This window comes from Pyxicephalus adspersus, chromosome 5 (assembly GCF_032062135.1).
Source record: "Pyxicephalus adspersus chromosome 5, UCB_Pads_2.0, whole genome shotgun sequence".
Lineage (NCBI taxonomy): Eukaryota > Metazoa > Chordata > Amphibia > Anura > Pyxicephalidae > Pyxicephalus > Pyxicephalus adspersus.
In genome coordinates, this window is record NC_092862.1 from 140374251 (window position 1) to 140390728 (window position 16478).

General features: G+C 37.9%; 1 protein-coding gene across 1 annotated transcript in view; it reads left to right on the forward strand.

Moving 5' to 3' along the window:
- PHF14 (PHD finger protein 14) overlaps window positions 1-16478 on the forward strand; it is a 150536-nt gene that overhangs the window by 91910 nt on the left and 42148 nt on the right. The window contains exon 19 of the mRNA XM_072413424.1: window positions 2331-2448. Coding sequence (XP_072269525.1) covers window positions 2331-2448 — 118 coding nt within the window. The remainder of the gene's footprint in view (window positions 1-2330; window positions 2449-16478) is intronic.

Below are 16478 nucleotides of genomic sequence, written 5' to 3' on the forward strand. Positions count from 1 at the left end.
GTTCTTAAAATCCACCCCATTTTTTTTTTAAACTACGGTTTTGAACAATCCATTTATATTCTGTTTTTAGATGTTTTTCCAGGGATAAAAAAAAAACAAATCATAGTAAATAATTCACATACATAAACAGGAGGAATACATTAACCCCAATACTTTACATATGTAGCATAGTGGAACAGTCACAAAAGCAGAGAATTGTACAAATTAAAAATATTACCTCGAACCATTGTAGGGACCATGAGCAAAAAAAGGCAAAGGGCATCATGTTCCTGAATGAAAGAGAACACAATAGATAGAGAAAACAGGTTGACAAAAAGAAGAGTGAAGAATAGGGGCATTCGTATAGAGCCATGGGGATTGAATGGGAAGGTTCTGCTCCAGGTAAAGATATATTATACAAACAGATCCCATTTATAAGTACCGTACACAATAGAGGTAGCTGGTTGAAAATAACATCAATTCACTGCTGCATTCTATTTGCTCATGTATTCCATATATTCCCTCATTTATTTCTCAGCAAATTGTAAGCACTAATACCAATAATACATGGAACCTCTTTTCAGTACCGTAAATATTAGAAGTGAGGTGCTCATAAAGGCTAATCTCATTAATGTGCTGGAACTACACTGCTAAAGTGATGGCTCCGGACATCTCCTGCACACACGTGTGGGACACATTTGCCAGATATCGCCCGACTGACCGGCAGTACCCTTTTTATTGATCTATCATTGTGATGAAGCAGGAAGAACCCTGGTTTCTGGGGAACAGGGATAGTGAATTTTTGTACAATTTCCCTAACCTTTCCCCAAAAAGGACATATCACAGTACATGACCAGAGAATGTGTAGGAGAATCCCCGTTTCTCTGTTTAATTTTAACTCTCAAACAGCCTCACATTCTTATCAAGCACATGTTGATATGATGCGGAACTCATAATTGATTTGATGATTGCAAGATGGCCAGGCCTACAGCAAAAAAGCAATCCCAACCACCAATGTAGTTGGTATGAGATTCTTCTGCTGTTTTTGGTTTGCAGAAGGGTTGCAAATGACAGACAGATAGACAGTGACACAGGAGGATGAGTGGACCCTGTCCTGAAGAGCTTACAATCTAGGGGATCTGTTCACTTGAATAATGCCAGAATTATCGAAAGGATCGCAAGCTTTAAAAAGATTATAATAGAGGCACTGTTATACCTCCGAAGTACTGATCAGATACTCGGTTCACTTAAAACTATCACCAGCTTTTAAAATGTATTTACAACAAACACAACTGACATCAATTGCAGCCTTTCGAAGTGGAGAATAAAAAGTACCAAATGTGTTCACAAAAGGGAAGATAAGTGTAGCAATATTTTCTAAAATGGCATTTTAGTTTAGTAGAAATTACAAACTAGACAAAATGGGAACATTTTAAAGAAAAATTAGCAATATTTTTTAAGCAAGTTTATAAATCTGTGTCACAAACATACTGATAAATCCTGGTTGACATAAATGCTCTAATTTCTACTTATTAAAATCAATTGCAAATGTTAAAGCGGAACTAAAGTGAAAAAAAAAAATCACATTTACCTTTAATCCCACAGATCCCTCAATGGGGCTGGACCTTCCCTTGATGCGGTCCCGCTGTCCTTTAATTATACTCACTGCGCATGCGTGAGATCGGCATCTTTTTCATTTGGAAAAAAATGCTCCTTCTGCACATGCCTGTATTCGGCAGTAAAAGGGGCGGTGTTGCACTTATATAAAGTAAAAATTTTTATTTATTTATTTTTTTTTTTAACGGGTTGGCTACCTTTTTATGTAAAGTAAAAATGTTGAGTTTAGGTCTGCTTTAACAGTTTTGTTTTTTTTTACATTTATACATAACTATATTTTTACATCAACCTACCTTTGCCTGTGTACCATTACACTAAGTCTTCAGGCTCTTCAAGGTTATATAGGCATCGAAAAGCTCAGATCTGCAGCATTAACATTTTCATGTCTTTAATTTATAAATTTTTTTTTTGTTACACGGTTACCCTACACAGGAATTGTGGGTAGATCTGCATTTGCAGCACAGGATGTGTTTGCGGTTTCAAGCACTCCCTTGCTTGTCGGATGAATCCAAGATCATGGAAAAACAAAGAAATGCAACATATTTCTACAGAAACCCATTGAAATAGATTTATTTAATCTTCAGATACAATAATATGCCTCTTGTAGTTCAGCACAGTAGCACAGACGTGGCACTCATCCTACTTAATGGAGCCTACAGGACACCTTGGATTTGTTGACTAACATTGAGGGTTATGTAGGGCTCTTTAGTAACTTTAATTTTTTTATCCTGCAGGTGTGATGAATGTAAACTTTGCTATCACTTTGGTTGCCTGGACCCACCTTTGAAAAAGTCTCCTAAACAAACAGGGTATGGATGGATTTGTCAAGAGTGTGACTCCTCCTCTTCAAAAGTAAGTTTGATGGGAAAATTTAGACCAATCAGATGGCCTTTTTTCCCCATATACAAAATTAAACTTAATCAGGTCATTATTTTTCCCATAGCAGTTTGCATTAAGTAGTAATAAAAGCAGATGGTATTTGTAATAAATGTAGTAAAAAAAGCAGATGAGTAATGCGTGTTACCCAAATACGCTGTATGGCTCAAAGTTTGTGAACACCTGTCCATCACATCTACCCTTATGTCAAGGAATGTGTATCTCCAGAGTTTAGGTGTTTCCAGTAAAATCTATTGTTACATCATACAAAGAAAATTATGTAAAATATTTGAGTAAGGCCTATTACCGTCCCAAATTGACTGTACTTCTGTGCACAAAGCCAGCTTTATAAAGACATGGTTGGATGGATCTGGTGTGGAGGAACTCCAGTGGTCTGCACAGAGCCCTGACCTCAACCCCAATCAAACCTTTGGTATGAATCAGAATGCCAGTTGTGAACCAGGTCTGCCTTTTCCTCAGTTCCTACCTAACTGGCTGAGAACAAATTCCCACAGGCAAGTTTTTTTTTGTGGAAGGTCTTTCCAGAAGAGTGGAGGATGTTATACCCTTGAAGAGAGCGCAGGGGCAACAACATATTATTGCCCATGGGTTTGGAGTGGAATTTCCAACAAGCTTTTAATTAATGTGATGGTCAGGTTTCCTCATACTTGGCCATATTGTGTGCCCATACAATCCTCCAAGCTACTCAGTGGCCTGATTTATTATGGCAGTCAAAAATTAAAGTCTTTAAATACTGATAATATGATAAGAAACTACAGAGTTCTAGTTCCAAATGATGAGAGGTGCAGATACTGGTGCTCTGTTCTCATAGTGTCTCATCTCTTGCATGTGAGAAGGACTGCAATTATATCATGCTAAAGCATAACCATACTTGAGCGCAGATTCTGTCACTGTGCAACCTCCACAGTAAAAGTTTTTATTAGTTACCTTGCTGGGATATGTGTGTTTTAGACATCAAGGCCTGCATTATCATTGGTCGGGCGCCATCCTCCTTTCCTGCACAGAAAGCTGCTCCCAGCTTCCTACATAGATTACATATCTAACCTTACTATGTGGCTCCTCATTGGGATGCATAAGTAGCCTTTTTAAACACAATGTCTTAATTTTGCATTAGGGAATAATATTTTGCCTTTGTCAACTCTGCAGTGTCAATGTATATGCGCTGTAAGTGTAGCTATGTTTCATTGTTGATTCTGCCTTTCCTTTTTCATACAACTCATACCAGGGGTGCTGTATTTTGCTCCTGTCATTCATTAAGCACAACTTGTTTACATGTGTTGAGGCATTGCATTTGCATTTAAGGTCAAGGTTGCCGCAGCATGTTGCAGAAGTTCAGCATATCCTATTTCCTATGTCCTACTAAATCTGTAGAACATAGGATTGAGTTCCTTGTTTTGCATTGGGACCAACTTCCCAACAAGTAGAAAATGACCTGAACAAGCATATACTGGTCGGATGCTTGTATCTTTAAAATCCAGTGATTCCACTTGGACACATTCAAGTGAGCATGCTTCTACAATGTATGTATGTTATATTTCTAAATCAACATACATATAAAAAAAATAATGTAAACCCTTAATCTATTTTTCAGTCGGTTGCTCATCATGTCTTACTATATACAGTTTTTAAATAAGTGTTTTTTGCCATCTGCTACAAAGTTCCTTTTCCAGACACCCTGAACTTACAATAGGCCAACAACGCCAAGTCATGTGCTGTCAAGTGGCAGAGCTGCTGGGAATGGCAGAGAAGTGTAAGCCTTATATACATTACTCTGCCATTCTAAGCAGCTCCTTTTTAAGCAGTGTGAGGAGAGCCACCCGTGCTCCCACTGTCACTAGTTTTAGAGCAGTGTAGGGAGGGCCTGCCTACTGTCAATTGCGGCCCCCAATTCTCCAGCTATGGACCGGCACCAGTCCGCGGCCCGGTGGGTTGGGAACCCCTGAAATAGACAACCCAAAAGCCAACGGAAGGAGCTAGAATTGCAGACGGACAATGTTGCTGCTAATTGTGAGGCAGCTGTTTAGCGTTGTCAGCCAAAAAAAAAACAGTGCTGTTACATCTTAGTATCTTAGCTTTGCAACAGGTTCATTAAATCAAAGCTCTATACAGGTAGTCCCGGAGTTAAGGACTTCCGACATAGGGACAACTCCTAGATACGATCAGCGCTTCCCTGATGCTTGTGTGCAGGACAGAGGCTTGACTTGCAGAGGAAATCTTTTGCTAAACACAACTGAGGTTGTGGGTGATCTTAAGGACTTAGCTCTTCTGCAACATCTTGTAACTCTTTAATGACCAAGACAAACTCTGCAGTTGTTTTCTTTTTGCATATCAAAGCACAGCAGCTTGCTCCAGAACTTAATGAATGTTTAGGCTCCATAAAGATTTTTTTTTTTTGCTTTGTTTGTGATTAGCCATGCTGCCTAATAATATGTTGAGACAAACATCTGTCCTAATTGCTTTTAATAAAATAATGTACCTGTTCCGACTTGCATACAAATTCAACTTAAGAACAAACCTACATTCCCTATCTCATATGTAACCCGGGGACTACCTGTACAGTGGGACAATACATCAAAACTCAAAAAACAAATTTTGGGTTTACATATTCCTGACACAACTCATCGGATTAAAATGAGAATTTTAGAGCATTCCGTGATGATTGTAGCCCATAGACGTGACCTTAGCAGTGAACTTGGGCCTGTAGATAAAGGAAATAAGCTGTCCGGTCTTGTTTAGAAGTGTCTAATTTCCCTTCAGTCCCACTTAAATATCTCGGTTTTCCCTTGACTGAAGGAGAATTAGTATTGAGTTCCTGTCTGATGTTTACCATAGAAGAGTTTCACCCTTAGTTAAAAGACGTTTTATTGTCATTCAGAGCCTATCCAGAATCATTCATGCCAAATTAACACACTGGAGCATTAAGTCACTATTTTAAAAAGTAAATTAAAAAAAATTCACCCAGACTGTCCATTTACTCATTTCAGTCTTGATGGGTTTGGACAACGAAAACAAAATAACTCTTTCGTCGAGGTGGCTTGGTTCTTCATCGGTAATAGGCAAAAAAATTCAGATTGAATGATTTTCTTCTACATTACAATGTTTTATTTCACTGAAGAGATCATACAAAAGTTTTTTTTACAGTCTACAACAATACCTTAACCAACTCTGTTAAATTTGCAGGTGGAAGTGACTCTTGAATCTATCCTTATTCTTGGAAAAAAGTAAATTAATAAATAGGGAGTTTGAGTTTTAGGGCTAAGCTTGTTCATTTTTAGTACAAGGTTTTGGTACAAAACGTATACAATATGGTGGATACGATAAGGTGCAAATTTCTGTCTGTAAATTGCTGGTGTTACCTAGAGAGTATCTAATGTCATCTGCTGCCTCTTAATGCTTCTCCAAAAGAAATGGGAACTCTCTACATGTCAACCAGTTGATTCAGCCTGAGCAAGTCCCCCCAGTCTTCCCTATTGTATGCCGCTGAGTTTTGGCACAGCGCATTTATTGTGTTGGCTTGGAAATCGTTTTGAGCACCATCCACTAGCATGTTCTTCATATTGATTTACTTAATACCAACCTTGCCCTAGGGCAAATGCATGATGTAATTTACCAAATTACCTCTTCCCCAAAATTCCACTTTTCTAGAATTGTACATGTCCCTCTTAGTTCAGGTGCTCACCTCTGTACATGCTGACCCAGGACCTGTACCTATGTCACAGACAGGAGCCTTGTGCCTAATTTTTAGACTGTCTTCTATGTTTGTGCCATCTAAATCTTTGAAGGAAAAGATTGACTCCTTTAATGAAATTAGACTATATACAAGTAACTTGTTCCGCATTTCCCATGAATCTACCTTTGGTGGTATCACCAATTAAACCAATGCGAGATAGCGAGCAATAATATGCATAAAGTCTCGTTTTAGTCCAGTCACATAGAACAACAAAATCATTGAAGGTTAATCTCCTCTTCTCCCAATGGAGAAAAAGACAAGTGTCTCCAGGCCAGTGTTCCTCAACAAGGGTTCCTCCTGAGGTTTCTAGGGCTTCCTTGATCAATGAGTTATTTGTGCCTCTCACGTCATTTACCATTGATACCAATGATCTTTTTTGGTATCTCTAAGGGGGGCGTTCTTCCCATTGACCAACAATATAAAAGACTTTCATTCCTTTGACCACTAGACTAATGTACCACGAACTGGGCATATCATAAATAATGGCAGGGGTTCCTCCATGTTAAAAAGGTTGAGATAGCCCTCTTTTAGGAAAAGCAGAACTAAACCCAGTTTATACTTACCCCTGTTGTGTAGCGGGCATTGCAGTCTCTCCCTCTTCAGCCATCTTGATTGGTCAGGCTGGGATGACGAAATGCAGAGGCATGCACAGCTTGGCAATTTTGACAGTTGATAAGAGCAATCAGGCAGGTAGGAATGCTTATTTCTTCAATAAAGCCCTGCTTGGTTGCAAATTTTCAAAAGAACTGGCAAAAATGCTGAGCTGCCCATGCCAGTACTTAATGAACTCCTGTGTGCCTGCATCATCACTGCCCAGCCAATCAAGATAACCAACTAGGAAGAGAAGAATTAAGAAGATGGTGGGGCCCTGCGATGGAACGGGGACAGGTCAGTATACCTGGGTATATTCAACCCTGCAAATATATTCAATAATCCGATGGCCTTTATAGCACAAATGTAAAAGTGCCTTTAAAACCCATCTTTTCGAACTTACCTACCCATCTTCTTTTGTCTTCTAAATCCTCACTAATTTCCACTACTCCATATCTCCCCTCCTATTGCGTGATACTTTCCCCACCTCTTAGATTGTAAGCTCTTCTGGGCAGGGTCCTCTCCTCCTCCTGTGTCATTGTTTGTAGCTCTGTCATTTGCAGCCCCTATTTAACGTACAGCACTGTATAATATGTATATCCTGTTTATTATTATTAATAACAAAATCTAGCGACCAGTAATTTCTCTTCATTTAAAAATTTATCAAGAGTAAAATATTTTGTCTGGTCTGATGGGAACAACCACTGAAAATCCCGCATTTGTTTCCACGTCCGTGTCCATGCCTTTCTTCTTCTGTTTTTTTCTCTTTTTTTTTTTTTTTTTCATCTGACATAGCACAGTGGGATTTACTGGAAGTCATGTTAGTTTTAAGCAGTGTATTATAGTTCTTTTTTACCCTACTTGTCAAGCTCCGGACAGACAGTGACTGCAGGGCATAGAGCCTGCTATTTAACAATTGGTAATATCGCCTGTCACCCCAGAGCAGAGGTGTTGATTTCCACACTGACAAGGTTCCTCTAATGACAAACATTGCATGTGTTGTACTCAGCTTCAGCAACAGATACCAACTTAAAAAAAATAAATAAAAAGGAATAAAGTTATTTTATTTTTCTACAACTCCTGTTTGTCTAGGAAGGCCAGAATTAAGTACATATTTCTAATACATTAGAATCCAGAGGGAACAAGTGTTATTGCTGATAAGGATATTTTTTTTTTAAATTCCCAGAGGCAGTGAGGAGATGCTCATAGCAGTTTTGTATATATAGTACATACCCATATATCTTGTTTATCCTGTTCAATTTATTTTTTTTATTCTGATTATCAAGAATCATTTTTTACTACTTTATTACAGATGAGTTAACAAAATGTTAAAAAAAAATGGAATTCAGCATTCTCTATTTTTAGAGGAAATTTATGATGCTTTGTTATTTCCTTTATTATGTTTATTACTAAAATGTTTCTATTTGATCATTTATATATAAAATATTTCACATTCGTTTATCTAGAGGCACAATGTTTGTATAGCTAGATTGGTACGTAGTTATAGCGGTTTTTTATGGTTGTCTGTTTCTCGGTTTGGGAGACAGATTTTCTCTATACGACCAATATTACCAGTACTGAAATTACCAAAAAAAATGGTTACCGGTACAGGAATAGAGGCGAGTTCTCCAAGTGGGGACACTTGTTTGGTTACATCTCTAAGAGACATTCTTTTACTTCCTGTTGTGCCCACAAAAAATATACTCAAAGGGACACAAGAATAAACAAACTGGTTTTATCAATTGACTACTATATTAAAAATGTTGTCTTAGATAAATTTTTAACACAGCTAAGAACTACAGCTTGGATTTCTGTCATCTGTAAACTCTAGAACACTAACCACATCATTGTGTATCAGAGGAAGGACTCTTGACCACTATTAACCACCAAGCTAATGTACCATGATTTGGGCATATTATCAATAATGTCAAGTGTTCCCGGAGATCTGAAAGTTATTTAAGGGTTCCTCCATGTTAAAAAGATTGAGAAAGTGTGCTATAGACCATTAATTTTTCTTGACCCTTTTAGTTAAAGCGGAACTAAACCCAGTTTATAATTGCCTGTCCGCATTCTTCTTCCTTCTTCTCTCCAATCTTCAGCCACCTTGATTGGCTGGAATGATCTAATTCCTGCGCTACACTTAACTGTCCCTGGTATGTCACAGGGCATCGTCATTCACTTCATTCTTCGTTTCCTCCTTGATTGGCTGTGATGACCTAACTGCTGCACTACACTTACCTGTTCATTCATTTCTGGGAAGCACAGGGAAGCCGAGATGGTTGGGTATTGGGGCAACCAAAGCTAAATTACATATAGCCCGAAATACGGGGTATCCTGGCAACCTGTGAATGCACATTTTAGAGAGCGTAGTGATTGGAGAGATTATTGCAGGAAGGACATTGCATGTCCCCTTCTATAATAATGACCTACTTGCCTGATCATAGGAAGGGAAAGGCGTAACTTCATTTCCGCTTTAATTGAGCTTGCAAAGTCAAGAGATCCTTGCATAGTGGCTTCAGTCTTTATCCTGGCATGTACCTGCACATGCTAGCAAGATCCCTATCCTCATCTTCTCAGCAGGATAATTACAAGCCTACAAAAATGCAAGCCAAGCGTTCCCCACCCCCAAGCCCCAACTGAGGATAAAATCTGAGCATATTTAGAATAGTTTACATAGTAGGTTAGGTTGAGAAAAGACTTAAGTCCATCAAGTTCAAGCACTAGGGAAATAAACATATCCCAGGTATAAAACCCTATGACCTAGCTGGTCCAAAGGAAGGCAAAAAAAATAACCCTGGTACAATTTGCTTCAACAGGGGAAAAAATTTTTTACGGATTCCATGGGGCAATCAGATGTTCCCTGGATCAACAGTCACTGTTATTTTTACAATTATAGCCTTCATACCCAGTTATATTCTGTGCTTCTGGAAAAACATCCAGCTTTTTCTTAAAGCAATCCATAATAGTTGCTGAAACTACTTCCTGAGGGAGCCAATTCCACATTTTCACAGACCTTACAGTGAAGAATCCCTTCCTTATCCGCAGCTTAAACTTCTTTTTCTCCAGACGCAGAGTGCCCTCTTGTTCTTTGTAATAATCTCAAAGTGTATAATGGGGAAAGTGTTCTCTATATGGTTTATATATTTATACAGGGTAAATATATCCCCCCTTAAACATCTCCTCTCAAGGGAGAATAGATTCAGTTCAGCTAATCTCTCCTCATAGCTGAGCTCCTCTATTCCTTTTACTAATTTAGTTGCCCTTCTCTGCACTCTCTCCAATTCCACAATGTCCTTTTTGTGAACTGATGCCCAAAACTGGACTGCATATTCCAGATGTGGTCTGACCAATGCTTTGTTCAGGGGCAGGATTATGTTTCCATCTCTGCAGTCTATTCCTCTTTTAATACAAGAAAATACTTTACTGGCTTTAAAAAATGCACATTGCCATTGCATGCTGTTATTAAGTCTATGATCTATTTCCATTTCTGACTCCCCCCAAATGTATTCCCCCTAACCAATATGAAGCATGCATGTTGTTGGCTCCCAAGTTCATAATTTTACATTTATCTATAATAAATGTCATTTGCCACTTGGCTGCCCAATCTAACAATACATCCAAGTCTGCTTGTAGATTATGGACATCCTGTATGGACTTAATTCTATTACATAGTTTGGTGTCATCTGCAAACAAAGAAATGGTACTTTTTATCCCAAACTCTATATCATTTATAAAGATGTTAAACAGTAAAAGTCCCAACTCTAAACCCTGGGGTACACCACTAATAATCTTAGACCATTCAGAGTATGAATCATTAATTACAACTCTCTGGATGCGATCTTTAAGCCAGTTCTCCATCCATTTACAGATTGACTTTTCTAAACCTATCGACCATAACTTGCATATTAACCATCTGTGGTGCTTTAGCTAATTTGCAAATGCTTTAGCAAACTCTGAGTACACTGTATCAACTGCTATTCCACTGTCTACCTATTTACTTTACTTACTTCCTTTCTTTCTTGATGCCATGCTGACTATCACTTATAATATTATTTTACAATATTTTTTCCACAAATGCAAGTGTTTATAGCAATGTACATGTTTACGCAATGTACATTTATAAAACATCCAATATGCACCAAGTTCATTGAAATGTAAGCTTCACAAACAGAATAATTTCATATTTTGCCTAAACAGTTCTATTACTTGTATTGTCTAGGAGCTGCCTTTCAATTTTAGTTGCAGAGAGGGGACTACTAGAAAATGGGAATAACGAAGAAAACAATCTTAAAAAAAAAGAGAAACTTGAAGCTTCTAAACAGTTTAAATTTATTCAGCTTGAATTATTAATATTTTTTTCCTGATATGAACTAGTGTTGGAAGTAAACTGGCAAACAACAGATACACATTTATTTATTTATGATGGAGGTGCTCATTTTTGCTGAGTCAAGTTTTTCTTTAAGTGATGAAGAACCAAGAGAGTGAATTCTAAGCAAGGACTTATTGAGACAAGCTATTCATATTTAATTTTTTTTTTTTTGCAAAGAGCTGTCTGGTTTCTGCCTTGTCAGCCACTCCATGGTTCAACATAGAATGCGCGTGTGTTTGTGTGTTTTTATATATTTTTATTTTGCCTATTTGCAATCCCTCTGTGTGTGCAGTGATTAGTAGAACCTCAAGCCTATTGCTTGCTATTAAACAAGTACTTTTGCAAGCAGGAATTCCAGTGATCCGTGTGATCTCTTCATGGCTGGAACAATACAAAACTTGATATCTAAAGGAGGAGTGCAGTAGAACCCATTAAAGTATGGGTGGCTGGTCTGAACTTTAAATACTTACTGCTTGAAATTCAGTTAAGGTGGAACTAAACCTGGAATATTCACCTATCCCCTTTCCCTCGCAAGGCACCACCCTCTTCCTTCTTTGTTTCTTCCTGTAGACAATCTTCAGCCATCTGTCCTCTCTGGGATGATCTAATTCCAGGTACTCATTCATTCCCGGAACATGCAGGAAAAGCTGGAATTACCAGGCTGAGCTCAACCAATGCTGAGCTTTATTTGCGCTTTCAAAATGAAAAAAAAATTGGCAAAGTTTTGTTTTTTCTTTTTTTTTTCTCTTTACATATAACTGGCACCATTTGACACCTAAGAGCCATTCTCTGAATATTCAGTGGTAACCTACAGCTAGGCTATCATTTTCCCTGATGAAGAGAGATCTACCAGACTCCTAAAATGTATGGGCTCAATCTAATTTTGTTTTTCATAAACAGTTACAACCTAAAGCATTCATCTTTGTTCATTTTATCTCTTTAAATCCCTTGTACCAGTTTTTTTTTTTTTTTATAATGCCTGGTTTTAGTTGGGAAGTGAAGTGAAAAGTCTATTATAAGTGCATTGGAGACAATTGAGGTCACAGACCTTCCTTACAACGTTGACTAAATTTCCTGCAGTTAGCGCCCTAGAACAACCTGCTCCTGTGGACAGCATCTGTATTTTTGAGAGCATTGTCTGGTCCAGTGTTTCTCAACCAGGGTTCCTTCAGAGGTTTCTTGGGGTTCATTCAGAAATTGTGACTTTCAGATCATTTACGACTGTCATCAATGATCTTTTTGACTATTTGTAAAGGTGACATTCTTCCCAATTGCCACTGTGCTAATGTTCTGTGGGCTTTGGAATTTGGCTATTATTCTCAGGGGGTTCTCTAAGACCTGGAAGTTATTTCTAGGGTTCCCCAATGTTAAAAAAGCTTGAGAAAGAATGGTCCTGGTGCAAGGTGGTAACATCCACGTCTGAGACTATGAAGGACATGTGCAAGTGATACTTTGGTATTTATAATCCCACTGCATCCCATCATGTAATAATAATGTTACGATAACTGGTGGCACTAGTACATGTAGAAATTGATGACCATCCACAACTATTGGGAGTTTGGAAAACAAGAATTAGAACCACATAAACTCCCACTTGTTTTCTTTTCCCTTGTTTGGTCTTCAAGTTATACTTTAATAGAAAGTGAAAATTATAATTGCCTAGGAAATTGGAAATAGAGGTTGTCACCAGTTAAAATACTGATTCTTTAACAAAACTTAATTTGCTGCAAAGTTCCCTTTTAGCTTATAATGCCTATATATATAAAGGTTCCTTATTAAGTAAAGTAATTACTAACTTCCAGTGGTTTCTCATTTAATGAAAACATTTTTTCCCTTTTATTAAATCTGTTTGATTGCAATATTCTTGCATCTTACACAGACTCTGCTATAGGATGTGGTAATGATAGCTGATAAATGGGTTGTTTAATGGCTCAGTTCAGACATAAAACTGTGCTTGCAAACAAAGCTGGATATTATTAGGTCAGTATACATCCCCGTTTGCACTTGCAGACATAAGCAATGGTAAATAACTAAAAGGAAAAGGATATAGGTACAGTGGTACCTCGGATTAAGGAAGTAATTGGTTCCAAAAAACATTTCCTAATCCAAAATTTTGTAACTGGAATCCTTCCCATAAGAAATAGAGGAAAAAGAAATAATCCAATCCATTCTCATAACCAAAAAAATTAACATTTATTTTAAATACTGTACTGTACTATTTAACATATAGAAAATAATGTTACATAGAGAAATCAAGATAAACTTTTACCATTAATGAGGATTTTTTTTGGTGTATAGTATACCAGCACAAACAGTATACAGCACAAAAAAAAAGTTAGCAAAAAAAAAAAAAAAACACAGACACAATAAAGCACAGCAATCACTCGAGATGCAGTCAGAGATGTTTACTACCTTAGGATGGGTCTACACAGATGTTCCTTTTGCGTTTATATGCGTTTTGATGCACTTTTTCTAGCGCTTTAAAGCTTGCCTTTAAACCGCTGGAAAATGCCTATGCCGCGTTTTCAACGTATTTGCGTTTTAAGTGCTTATAAACGCGGCAAAACCTCCCATTGAAGTCAATAGAAGCAACGTTGCAAGCAACATTTAAGATAAAGCTCATGAACGTGCCTCAAGGAAACGTCCTGGTGTACATTAGCCCATTGGAATGCATAGGGATTTCAAACATGGGCTTTAAAAGCCTCAGGTTAAACGCTGGGGAAAACGTCCGTGTAGACTAAGCCTTACTGAGACAGTGGTAGCCTGAGTGACACGAGACAAGATAAGGAGAGATGAGCCAAGCCGAGACAAGACGAGGCAAGATGTTTCAATGTTGTTACAGTGTTGTAACTTCCTATCTGGAAGCTCCTTTCGGTTTCAGAAACAACATTTCATCCACATTTTCTTTCGTAACCGGAAAATTCAGTAGATACTGTTGTAAACCGAGGTACCACTGTATATTCTGGAGTAACAAGGTTACTCCGAATGAGTTATAGGCTCATAACACTTCTCCTTCCGATTAAGATTTAGTAGTTACATTTGTGTGGGCTTTGGAAGTCAATGCTTTTTTAGGACTTTTAGGTTGCCATATATCTGCTGCCACGGCATCCCCCTGATTAAAGCTGAACTACACCCTGCTTATAATCACCTGTCCTCATTCTGTTGCTGGGCATCCAGCCGCCATCTTTCTTCTCTTCCTAGATATGATTTTTGTCTTTTCCCAGGTATGCTACAGCAAAGTGCTCATTCCATCCATCCAAAGTAGGAGGTGAAGTAAGCAAAATAATTGGTTTGGGAATGCCATTTTCTGTCGCAACATAACTGCCCCTGTGCACAAAGCTAGATCCATACAGACATATGGGGCCTTATTTATCTTATTATTTATCTTCCAAAAACTATACAGAAGTCCTCAAAAATAAAGATCTTGTGATAGATTAAAGTAGACACTCATTATTCTCTTTCAGCTTGCAGCATGTGTAAGGTGCAGGCAGTTTCCATCAGTAATTCACAGATGTAGCATAGCGCTGTGTTTTATGGGGAAAGATGTGCCATGTTCTTAAGTTGCCTGCCATTAGTCATAAGTACTCTACAAGCAGCTTAAAAGGATTAGGGACATTGGCAAGTGCCTTGTGAGGCATTAAATTCCTTCCATTATTACTGCAAGGGCGAGAGCAGAGACGCACACTTTTTAACCCTGTCTGTGTGGTGCATTGGGTAGGCGGGTTAAAGGTACAAGCCTAGTCAAAAAAATTGTTGCTCTGAAACCACTAAAGTGAATCGAGCTCTGCTGCATTATGTTTATTTAAAGCTGACGTTTCACTAACATTTTTACTTTACATAAAAAAAGTTCATAACCCTTTTAAATAAAGTATTTTTTTGCTAAACAAAACGACCCTACTTTTCTGCTTGTACTGCCATGGCCGTAAAGACTGTATGGGAGCACAAAGTTTGAGCATGCACAGAAGGAGCTTTTTCCTGCTATGAGAAAAAAATTCAGATCTCACGCACGCGCATTCAGATTGGCACTGTTTTCCCATTTACAGCAGGCTACGTCACCCAATTGCATGCCTGCGAGGTGCAAGATCACTTCACTTAGCCAAAAGAAGAAAGTAAACAGAATAAGAGGGCTGCCCCCTCCCCTTTCTCCGCCTCAGGATGAAGGAGGACTCCAAGACGTGCGGGATCCAATTAAAAAAAGCTCCAAAAGAGAAAGAGTGTTTTTTTTTTTCATTTTAGATATAGTTCCGCTCTAAAGGAACATGGCTAAGTTTGTAAAAGCCCTACCATAGCCCTGAGACTGAAATGTTGTATGGCTTGTAGCATACAGAACAGAAAGGAGGACAGGACTGAAGCCAATAAATACATTAAGGATGTTAATAAGAAGTATTTTAATATTAGGCTAAGATCAAGAACACAGGGACCTCAGGAGGAAGGCTCAAAACTAATCTTAGAACATATCCTCATACTAAAAGAGTAGCTGATGCTTGTATTGGTCTTCCAACAGAGATAATGTGTCAGTCAACTGTAAATTATGTTAAACATGCTTGGGACAAATATACGGTCATGGGAACTTCCATTGTTGATCTTTTTCAACCTATTTGAACAGGCAAACATAGGACTGTAATTTACATTGCCTACAGGAAAAGGTAATACCTTGTAACAAATAATACACAAATTAACATGGTATATTTATTGTGATCTAATTGAATAAAAATACTTAAAAAAAAAAAAAAGTATACCTTCAATTACCACCACTTAAACGTAATAAATTAGAATGGAAGATTAGGTGTCTGTAATTAGAGTCTCTTTAAAGAGCATGTAGGTGGAACCTGTCTCCGATATTGAGGGTGCGGTAAAAATGTATCTTTGAACAAAATATTCTGATGCACACTAATAAATCAACCAAGTGATGGTTCAAAATGAAGAAATGGAAAGTAGTGAATCAACTTAGACAAAGCCGTGATTTGATTCCCATTGAAATGATGTGGATGAGTTTGAAAAGAGCAATACCTTGTTTTGAGGCCAAGTGTGCTCTTAGATTTCTACTGTACACTGGCAAATCAATTGATGTTTTTGTTGATGAAATGATTAAAAAGACACACGTATTAATTTGGCTGATAAAACCAGTTCCATATATGTATCTCAACTCATCCTGCAGCTGTTTGGTTTAAGTTCTGGTCTGATGACCAGATTGTAGATATACTCCAAGTGCCCCCCTCCCATAGTTTTACATGGATTCACTACAGAGTGACACAATTTGAATTACATAAACAGAATAACTTTACAAGCTCTGCT